Raw genomic sequence first — 10,822 nt, forward strand, 5'->3', positions numbered from 1 at the left:
TTAATCTTGCAATCCGACCTCATCACAAGTCCAGGTCCGTACGGACTTGCTAGCTCTCTCCTCCTTCCTCCTTAACTTGCCAGTGTCGCGCTGGGTTCAAACCGTAGCATTTCAAACCTTCATATTTAGGGTTTATATTTTTGGGGAGCTAAGGTTGGAACATCGACTGGATCTTAAATTGTCGAGGAACACATCAATAGAATTCAATATGTTGTTCATATAGGTGAATAGCTTGATTCGCAAAGGACAACCATGGAGGTTGGCAACATCAGCTCTTGGAACTCAATCAGTCCTACCGTGGAGCAACTTAGTGGATCTAGACGATTTGTGTACTTCTCTTCAGCAATAACAATAAGACTCCATTTACACTCTTTTCATTGTAAACTCTTTAAAGTCCAGTGTGTCAATGTGCTTGGTTTGGTATTTAATCTCTAATCCCTCTTGGCAAGGAAACTAGGTTCAATCATGAGTTATCATGTTCAGTCGATCGTCTTTAGTTGGTGCATCTGGTGCTATATTCGGGTTGGTAAGACTTTTTGATGTTTAGTTTTAGATACTAATTAGGCACTATTTTCTTTATAAATGACTTGTTAAATAGAATATTAAGATATATCTCGTAATCAAATGGCAGCATCTTTTGTAGCTAAATTTACACCCATTTAGATGTAGTACCTAGCAAATATGGTACTTGATTAGTACCTAGCATTTGTATTTTTCCGTTTGTTATTGTACATTGCCTTTTCTTCTTCTTACCATTTTCCGCAGGTTATCGGGTTTCATTCTCGGGGCTTCGGTAAGAAGGGTTATGTATGTTTCAATATCTCACTCTTTAGTCTTGCCTAAAACTGATCATTTTCGACTACAAGACAACCCGATCACGCGTTTCAGCATGGGGGGATTGCTCGGAGGGGCATCGTGATTTATTGATTCAGTATGACAATGTGTGTCACAAATCTCCGATGGAAGAGTCATATTTGTTGACAAAACTCCTATTCATCAGTTCATCAAGAGGAGAAAATTGTATCCTAGAACTAGTCAATGAGGTTACCTAATTTTATTTTTTTTCATCAAGAGAAAAGATTGTGTAGTATACACCATGTAATAGACATTTCCATAGGTAAAGAAATGATTCAAAAATAAATAAATAAATAAATTGTATGAAATAAGCTTCATTTAATTTCTACAAGTCATTTATTTATAAATAAATCATTGTATTTTTCATTTTGGAAAAACCTCTTTTTCAATTAACTACTGTGATATTAAAATAAATTCTTTTTTAATTTAATTTAATAAAAAAATATTATATATAAAATACTATTATATAAAAAAATTATTACTAATTTCAACATGATCAAAATAATCAAAACCATTGTACCAGCTATTGGGGATGAATAAAATTTATCCCACGGATATCTTGTTGAATAAAGGATAGTAAATTTATTATAATGAAATAGGAATTGATTAGGAAAAAAATTTCTCCCAGACAATCGATTATAAGCTAAATTATCTATTTATCTCTCTTCACATAATCTAAAGACGAACTGGAAAAGACGCCATGGATGAACCTTTTTGCTAAAAAGAACTAAATTAATTCAAAATTTCAATTTGATTTATTTAAAATTTTATTTTTTTAAAAAAACATGGATCAATTCAATTAAAACCGATTAAGATCTTATTAAAAAATAATATTTTTAAAATAAAAAAATAAAAATAATTAATTCAATTATTGATCAAATTAACTGATGGTTTGATTTTAATAACAAAATTTGATCGATACAATTGGTTAAAAAAATATTATTAATTTAATTTTGAATAGTTCAATTTAGTGGGTTTAATTTCAATTAAATATTTAACCCTAATAGTCATTTGCTCTCTATATATTATTTTTAATTAAGTTAAATTGATTTATTTTAATATATTGCAATAGCTACACGTAATTGTTACAATAATATAACAAGAATATTTTCAAGATGAAAAATGGGATGAGGTGTTGTTTTTTCTTATTTTTTATTTCTTATTTTTTATTTTTTATTTTTTTGGTAAAACGAGCACCCTTTTCTCAATTTTGATTGCCCCAATATCTAACCCAAGTTTCAACTTAATCCTTGAATTTATCTTACTTTTTCCAGGTTAACCTTTTCAAATTTGAAGGGAGAAAAATAAATAAGAACAACTCCTTAGTGCTCAAGCTAGGAGCTCATGCCGTCCAAGGCAAAGACGATTCTCATATAACGAGAGTTCGAATATTACGCTGGGCATTTTCTATAGAAATTGAGTGTCAGCCATGAGTCATTATACTTTTTGAATTTACCTTGTGGCCAATGTATCTGGTCAGATCTTCCACCTCTAGAACTAGTAAGTCGAAGGCCATATATATATTTAAATTATAAAAATATAAAAAAAAAATTACAAACTCACACTCAATGACCTGACTGGACGATCTAAAACTACCCAAAAAAAAAAAAACAATCCTAACTCCCTCATATTTTTTTAATTTGTGGAGAGGCAGATTTTTGGTCCAAATGACAGAGCCAACCACATGGGCAACAGCTGGGGGACCTAACTTAGGCCAACAACAAGATGAATAGGATAAAGTCATAGTGGCACACAAGTGAGCAAAAGGTTGAGTAGCAGCTAAAGGAAAAGGTATCACACTCACTGCCTACAAGGAAGTCACAAAAGAAAAGAAAATAAAAGAAAAAATATTGAAACAATTATTCACATTATAAAAGCTCCTCTTCATTCTACCATCCCAAATGTCATTTCCAATGTCATTTTTCTCTTCAGTCTAAAGTTAGCAACACTTACTTTCCATTGTGGTTGGTGTGTTTTTCACAACCTTTTGCCATCATGTTTTCTGAAACAACTTGCGGACCACACACACACACCTAAAGTCTTCTCTTCCTTGGCCTACAAGCTGCTTAATGTGTTTATATAAGTGTGCATGTATGTATGAATGTTTCAAGAGGTAGTAGTAGTCTTACAGAGGGAAATGGAACTCAGCTATGCCTCTTTCTCCAGCATCACCTGCAAGAATGACTGTCGAGAGATCCATGCGACGTGGAACCAGCTGGATCTCGTCGGCCGATCATTGGCACGACGAACTTTGACGCAGAAGCGACAGATTAAGGAGATGTATCGAGCCATGTACGGTCAGGACTTGGTTGAACATCTTCAGGAAACTCACCTGGCCAACTCGACCAATGAGGTTAGATATAGATCCATGACTGTTTTTGAAGTTTTCAGTTGTGCAAGGAAAACTGCATGAATTGTGTGGATGGTGTGTCCAGATGTGCCGTGTGTTGTATCTGTGGATGCTCGAGCCGCATGAACGAGATGCTGTAGTCGCAAAGGATGCACTTGAGGGAAGAGTCTTGGATTACAAGGCCCTCGTTGAGATCTACACTCGGCAAAAAATGAACCATCTCTTCTTCACCAAGCAAGCATATGTAACCAAGTTCAAGAGGCACTTGGACCAGGACATGATTTCTGAGCCATCTAACTCATATCAGAAGGTATATATCTTACTATAAAAAATAATTAATATAAATTTTATGAATTTTTTTACTTCAACGACAGCGAGGTAAGGACTAAGGATATCCTAAAATTCCCATTGAATTTCTGATCAAGTCCTAGAATTGATGTCTGATACATTTGGGTGGACTAAAGATTGAATGAGATCAATTGATGGTATTATGGCTTCATGACAGTTTTTGCTGGCTCTTGCTGCATCCCAACAGTCACACCAGACCGATGTAAGTCAACACATTGCCAAATGTGATGCTAAGAGGCTATATGAAGCAAGACATTGCAGTAGAGAGGCAAGTGATGAATCTATCATCCTTGAGATTTTCAGTAAGAGAAGCATCCCCCAACTAAGGTTGGCACTCTCTAGCTACAAACAAATCTATGGGCATGAATATTGCAAAGTAAGCTACTGCAAAGAACTAAGAGCTACTATTTCTCCAAGATTAAATTCTCCAAGCAAGTTCTTCACTTTATGTTTGTGATTGCTGAATAGGCACTGAAGAAAGAAGCAAGTGGAGAATTCAAGCAAGCACTAAGGGCAGTCATAAAATGCATCTACGATCCTTCTGAGTACTACTCCAAGGTATTTCTATTAAGGTTCTCAGTTCCTTAATTGCTAGCATATAAGATTGTGATGGTATACTTCTAAATATTGACTACGTGTTTGTTGTGCCAGATGATTAACAAAAGTATAAACATGGGAGCCACTGATAAAAGAGTTCTGACCAGAGTTATGATAGGAAGCACCTCTGCAGGCATGAAAGAGGTGAGATCGTCCTTTGAGAGGAGATATGGAAGGAAGCTACAGGATGCCATTTGTGAGAGCCTTTCTGATGGGGATTACAGAGACTTTATTCTGGCCTTGACCAATATCCCTAGCTCTTCTTCTTTCTGAACTAATGGAGACTTTTGCAGAGTGTAGCAGAGGCTAATGAGAAGTCCACTTTGTTTGTGATCTGTACAGAAGCAGAATGTAAACTTCAGAGAACAATTTTCTAGATGTATCTTGTGTCACTATTGGAGAATAACAAATAGTTGTTACTCAAATAATGCAACTGTAAAGTAGGTTCATCCGGACACAACATATTTAGTAATGAGTTTGTTTCCTAACATTAATGAGCAAACGAAAGAAGTTAGAGAAGGAAAGCACAAAAGACAGTTTACTATTATCCATCCACAGATTAAAGAGTGAATACCATTTTAGTACTTTGACTTAATCCCTAAGAGATTCATCTGCTCATTTCCAATTGTTAGGAGGCATGTCTTACATTATTGTGATTTAGTGTAGTGACCAAGCCCTCTGGTTCCATATCAAGAAAAGGGCTTCTCTAGCTTCACTTTTTCTTTCTTAACCTCATTCTTCCCTATTTTATTCTCAGCCATCCAAAATTTGCAGTCTCTTGTCCTTTCATGTTTCTAGAATTGCTACTGAAAACTCACAGAGTGTTACAGAATTTTAAAAGGTTACAGCTATTCATTATCAAATATGTAATATCATGTGGAGGCAACTGACAGAATTCAAGAAGTGTTCAATCATTTCATCCATGTGGCAGCATTTCCCTCTCCCTTTTTGTTTATCTCTGCCACATTTTGAATACTAAATAAGAGAAAGAACTATAGCAATTAAGAAGTGCCTAATTTCATCCATATGGAAGCATTTTAATGCCAGCAGGTCCACAAGAAAATGCATTTTAAAAATAAATTTGCCAACCTGATGCTCAGATCAGAAACTAGGATTTGACAGTGAATTGCATGATGGAGTTTACTTTCAATAAATAATTATATACTAAGAAAAACTATAAATAATAAATTAACATTTTCATTTGATTTCAAAAGACTAGAAAAGAACCAAAATACTCGAGTCGGCAAAAATTTCTCGAGTTTCTTACATAGGAAAAAGCTCTACATAAATCCACAAACAAAAACACCAAAAAGAGAGACAAAATTGTTCCTATTTTCTTCTTAATTTACAATTTTCATATAATTGATCATGGATTGTATTCGATCAGATGAACATGTTAAAGCACCCTAAAGAATTTTAGATGAATTGACATGAGTACTACACATTCTTTGCACAATAGTGTCTGACAACAGCAGCCCTGTTAGTAATAAACATTTGTACACAGATATTATTAATTGATAGATCAATTACATGTTGCTATCATGGATGTCATATCAGCAAAACAACTTTCCAAGTCATTCAAACTTATAGACATACACTTGCCTATCTACTAACAGTCATTATTGCCCAATTCTCCATTCCAAGTTCTCGAGTAATATATTTATTCTTTAAACTGACAATAGATTTAATTAACAGCTTCTACCAGCCTCGAGTCCCAGACATACACCGTCTACTTCTGGGAAACATGTCACAAGAACCATTCTGCCTTTTTGAAGTTAAGTTCCAATGTTCCAAACATTTTCAAGTTATTAAAAACCTTTTACTAAAACTGTAAGCACCATCACAGAGCTAGGTTGGGGGCGGTCACTGGACAGCCAGAGCAGGGTCAGAGCTGGTCGCAAGTGGCTCAGACAGGGTTAAGCAGGTCAATCCGAATCATGAATGACCCAAGCAGGGTTATGCTAAGTTAAGAATGGTTGTGAGCATCTCAGGCAGGGTCAAACTGGGTTGGGCTGGGTCGCAAGCGATCCTATTTATGTCTTTACATAGAGTTTGCATAAACATTGGTCTGGTATTTGGCACACGGAGCTAAGTTAGGTTTGGTCTCCTAAGTATTAAATTAAGTAGTTTATCCATTAGCTTCCTACGTGCATGTCCATTTGATCATATCACAGATCCAAACACAAACCAGATACGCAACCCTATATAAAATACCATAATCCTCTAACACACATCCCACACAAACCCTGCATCATATATGGAACTCTAACTGTACACCACTAAAACATTCATTCAAATCTAACACCAACTGATCATTTTATACTTTGCAACTTCAAACTATACATAGACGTGAAGCCGCATGCTTCTACCAAGCACTCACTCATTAAAGAATCAATTCCATTACGCAAACTCCTGCTTTAATATTCATAAACATTCTATTCTAAATATTCATACACATGTAAAGAACAATCACTCTCCTGTCTCCACGTGATCAACTGTGAAGAATACCTACACGGTAAAATTATCCCAATCAAACTATTTGCTTTACACTAAGCAAATCAGTGGCTCTAGTCAATCTGTGTTCTCCAGGTTGAAATCCTCACATGAAGGCACCACTGCAAGCCCTTGCATCACTCTTCACTATATCAACACATGCCTTGTGCTCATAAGTCACTTTCCATCCAAATAAACCACTAGTAAGCCCCCACTAATTGCTTTAGCTTAAATGCTAAACGAGTTTAATGGCGTCTCTACTTATATATACTCTTGGCATCATGTATGTTGGGCTACATATCTGAGAATGGGGTTTGTTGAGGTGATAACGACCTTGAAGCCTTATGCATTCATGGTGCTGCTTCAATTTGGGTACTCAGGGATGTTTGTGATCTCGGTTGCATCCATCAAGAGCGGAATGAACCACTTTGTGTTGGTGGTGTACAGGAATGTCATTGCTGCCATTGTAATTGCACCCTTCGCACTCTACTTTGAGAGGTTCCATTCTCTCCATCCTGTGATTGATGAACAAATCCATGCATTCTTATGAATTGTTTCTCTTCTCTGGTTTTTTGACCTGCAGGAAAGTGAGACCCAAGATGACACTCACCACAGTCATCAAAATAGCAGCACTTGCCCTTCTAGAGTACGTGATCTTAAAATTCTAGCTGTGATTGATAGGGTTTACTGATCATGATCTTCAACAACAGGCCTGTGCTTGATCAAAACTTGTACTACATGGGTGCGAACTTGACCTCTGCAAGCTTTGCCTCTGCCTTGTACAACATGATCCCAGCGATGACCTTCATCATGGCCATTATTCTGAGGTAATACATAATGATATCAAGTTACTAATCTCGCTTATACCAAGACTAAAACTTGCTAATCTTCGGTTTTACACCAATGCTAGAGTTGAGAAGCTAACCATCAAAAGCCGGCGTAGCCAAGCCAAGATCGCTGGATCAGTGGTGACTGTAATTGGAGCATTGCTTATGATACTGTACAAGGGTCCAGTAGTTGAATTTTTCTGGTCCAAAGGGAGAAGCTACCATGGCGCATCAAGCAGCCAAAGCAGCAATTGGCTCACAGGGACCTTATTTCTTCTGGCAAGTTGCGTGTGTTGGTCAGGCTTCTATGTACTACAAGTAATCACTCTGCCCAAAATTTGAGCTTAATCTAAATCTATTTCCTTCAGCAAAGCCTAAAGAAATTTTTGATATTTGCAGTCAAATACACTAGAGTCATACTCTGCAGAGCTCTCATTGGCCACCTTGATATGTCTTATGGGTGCCATGATGAGCTCAGTTGTTACTTTGGCTGTGGAAGGTGCCAACGCAAAGCCTTGGAGTATTGGCTGGGACATGCGACTTGCCACTGCTGTCTACTCGGTTAGATCAAGTTTGATCGATTAACTACATATATTTTAAGAAATCAAAGGAAAAAAAACTAATGTTAGTTCCCATCCTATCATGCTTCAGGGGGTGATCTGCTCGGGGATTACCTACTATGTGCAGGGCATAGTGATGAAGGAGAGAGGCCCAGTGTTTGTCACTGCTTTCAACCCCATATGCATGATAATTACTGCTATATTAGGATCCATCATTTTAGCGGAGCAGATAACTCTAGGGAGGTGAGTAAATACAATGATCTATAACATAGTTTAGATTGAGATGCTGATACCTTTACTTTCTCTTGAAAAATTGCAGTGTCATTGGTGCAGTAATCATAGTGATTGGCCTCTATGCTCTCATCTGGGGCAAGAGCAAAGACCAAGCTAGTCAATCTTCAGATACAAGTGCAAGTCTTCAGCTTCCAGTTGCTGCAACAGATTCCAGGAAGCTTGAATCAAACAGTCGCCATAGTAAATAGTTCAGTAGACATAAGAGCAAGAAAGAATAATCCTCAGTCCTAATTAATATAGTAGTAATTAGGCACAAGTTTTTTTCATCCCAATAATTAGTTAATAGCAGGCACTTGTAATCATTAGTCTTTTGTTGAGTCTTAGATAATCACTGGTGTGTGATTGATTAAGAGTGTGATGATTTTCCAAAAGTTGGCTGAGTATGAATTTTAGATAAGAAGTGATGTGATTTACTGAAAGGAAACGCAAATCTAGTTTGGTAATGTACCTAGATTATAAGAAGGGAAAAAAGGATTGCATAATAAACTGTCACCATCAAAATGAAGAACGACAGATTACGTCAGTCAACTAGCATTGCTACATAAAGTAATTTCTTTTTCCTAGTGTCACTGTGAATGTTCAACCAAAGGTCACAACTTAAATTTTTGGTGCTTCTAACAGAAAAATTCATGTCAGTCTGAAATTAAACATGTCAGATTCCAGTCGCCAATGAATCTTTAAAGAATAGTAGCTTTGAAACTGGGCAGATTATGAAAACTTCCAGTTGTGAGCATAAGAAAACATAACTAGACAGAATTATGAGTTGAAGCATTAACAGGTAGATAGTGATTATGAGGAACAAAAAATTGGGCAGTCCTCAATTATCAGAATAGAAAGAAAACAATTCAATTTGGCGTTTGGATGACAAAGTCAAGAAGAGTCAAGAGAGGAGAAACACTTCAGAGATAATATTGTGGATGGAACCATCATTAAAAAAATAAAGGAATGACAAGATTAGAAGTCACTGTAACAGAAAAAAATGCACTTGATATGTAACATCTACATCCAATTTAATACTTGAATGAATATTTAACATAAGCGATGCGGAAACCAGAAAGTCAATACCTGAGCTTTACTTAGTACAACAATAGGCTTTTAAAGAACAATCTTGATATGGAATTCACTCACTATTTAGAAGTGGATCAATGGAATTTTAAATTGGGCGGCATAACATATTCATACTGCAAGTGCTATTACCAACTGAATATCAAATGATTCAATCTCTATTCTAATCAGTCAAAAGCAGTGTGACAAGCAGATTATCCATCAAACAACCAGATGCTCTGGATTGTGCATGCTACTGAGCAATTGATATGGAAGTTGATTGATATTACAAACTTAGATACAGACTCACACAGATCAATTTCAGAAGTCAGAAAGAAATAGCTAAGGTATTACAAGAACAGTGGAGGATATAAATCTGAAGCATGAGATAGAGTAAATTACTTTTGTAGGCGAAGACAACAAAAACATTGTGTACCGAAAACCTTATCGAGTGAAGACTAGACAACTCAAAGGAACAGGTTGCTAGCCAATTATTGCAATGTAGGCTTCAACAAGGTGTAGATGCCTGGAGCAGCCACTACTTCCCCTGCATTGGCCAACTATAGCTTCTCGATTTACCTCCTCACATATGGTCATAGGGCAGACCTTGTGGGGCCACTGGGTGATGGATTCCACCTTTTGCTACATTGGAGCAGCCACTACTACCAGTCTACCATGCAACAATGAAAGAGTTTTCTTGCAAAAGATTTAATTTCCCAGCATTTTATGGTTCACAAGGGAATTGACATCAGGAATCTTGCTTATTCCGAGATGGATGGAACAAAATTGTGCTAATGCACTTGCAATGTATTAGCGAAATATTAGTCACAAAACGAGGAAAGCCAAAAACACCAGCACGAATAGCAGAAGAAAGAGTCTATTTTTCCTACTTACCAAGACAAATTGTGTAATCGTAATTAGGGGTTGCTTCACAAAAAAAAAAATGAAATTTAGGAATTTCTGCCTAAAATCTAAACAAGTCGATCAAAAATTCAACTCGAGGGAGGATAGGATAACATCGAAAGAGACTCGGTACCAGTTCTCGGAAGGTCGATGTCGCCGCTCAATTCAGGTCTCGCTGGCGTCCTTCTTCGGTTTGGGATATCCGGCCGCCAGAACTCCAGCGGGGCGGAGACTTCAGGCTGTGAGTAAGTCGTGGAGATCGAGCAAGATTTCCATTGCGGTCGACAGCCGGCGCGCCGTGGTCGCACTTCGCCGCCGAGTCCGTGCCGTTTAATTGACTCAGGCCATCTATTTGAAACGAAATGGGATTTAAAAAAATTAATAGTTTTTATTTTTAATTCAAAAAACATTTATGTGTAAAATATAAAACTTAGAAATTGCATTATAAATATAAATTTAGAAATATTTTTTTAGAAAAATAATTTTATATTTTTATATAATAAAATTTATAAAAAGGAAAAGCATAATAAACTTTTTATGTGATATATATA

General features: G+C 36.5%; 2 protein-coding genes and 1 long non-coding RNA gene across 3 annotated transcripts; 2 read left to right on the forward strand and 1 right to left on the reverse strand.

The window, feature by feature from the left end:
• Positions 1-2,956: 2,956 nt before the first annotated feature.
• On the forward strand, positions 2,957-4,423 carry LOC122025439 (annexin D8-like). Its single transcript, XM_042584244.1, has 5 exons — positions 2,957-3,208; positions 3,291-3,515; positions 3,711-3,929; positions 4,022-4,111; positions 4,205-4,423. The coding sequence occupies exons 1-5, from the start codon at positions 2,957-2,959 to the stop codon at positions 4,421-4,423; spliced, it is 1,005 nt and encodes a 334-aa protein (XP_042440178.1).
• On the reverse strand, positions 3,366-10,609 carry LOC122025440. Its single transcript, XR_006123712.1, has 4 exons — positions 10,405-10,609; positions 8,324-8,462; positions 4,255-4,484; positions 3,366-3,489 (listed from the first exon to the last, which is right to left on the reverse strand). It is a non-coding gene; the product is annotated as an uncharacterized LOC122025440 (long non-coding RNA).
• On the forward strand, positions 6,951-8,720 carry LOC122025438 (WAT1-related protein At1g21890-like). The gene is made up of 7 exons (XM_042584243.1): positions 6,951-7,141; positions 7,227-7,289; positions 7,354-7,470; positions 7,554-7,788; positions 7,870-8,031; positions 8,122-8,273; positions 8,350-8,720. Exons 1-7 carry the CDS (start codon positions 6,951-6,953, stop codon positions 8,510-8,512), a joined length of 1,083 nt encoding a protein of 360 aa, XP_042440177.1. The 3' UTR covers positions 8,513-8,720.
• Positions 10,610-10,822: the final 213 nt, after the last annotated feature.

This window comes from Zingiber officinale, chromosome 9B, assembly GCF_018446385.1.
Source record: "Zingiber officinale cultivar Zhangliang chromosome 9B, Zo_v1.1, whole genome shotgun sequence".
Lineage (NCBI taxonomy): Eukaryota > Viridiplantae > Streptophyta > Magnoliopsida > Zingiberales > Zingiberaceae > Zingiber > Zingiber officinale.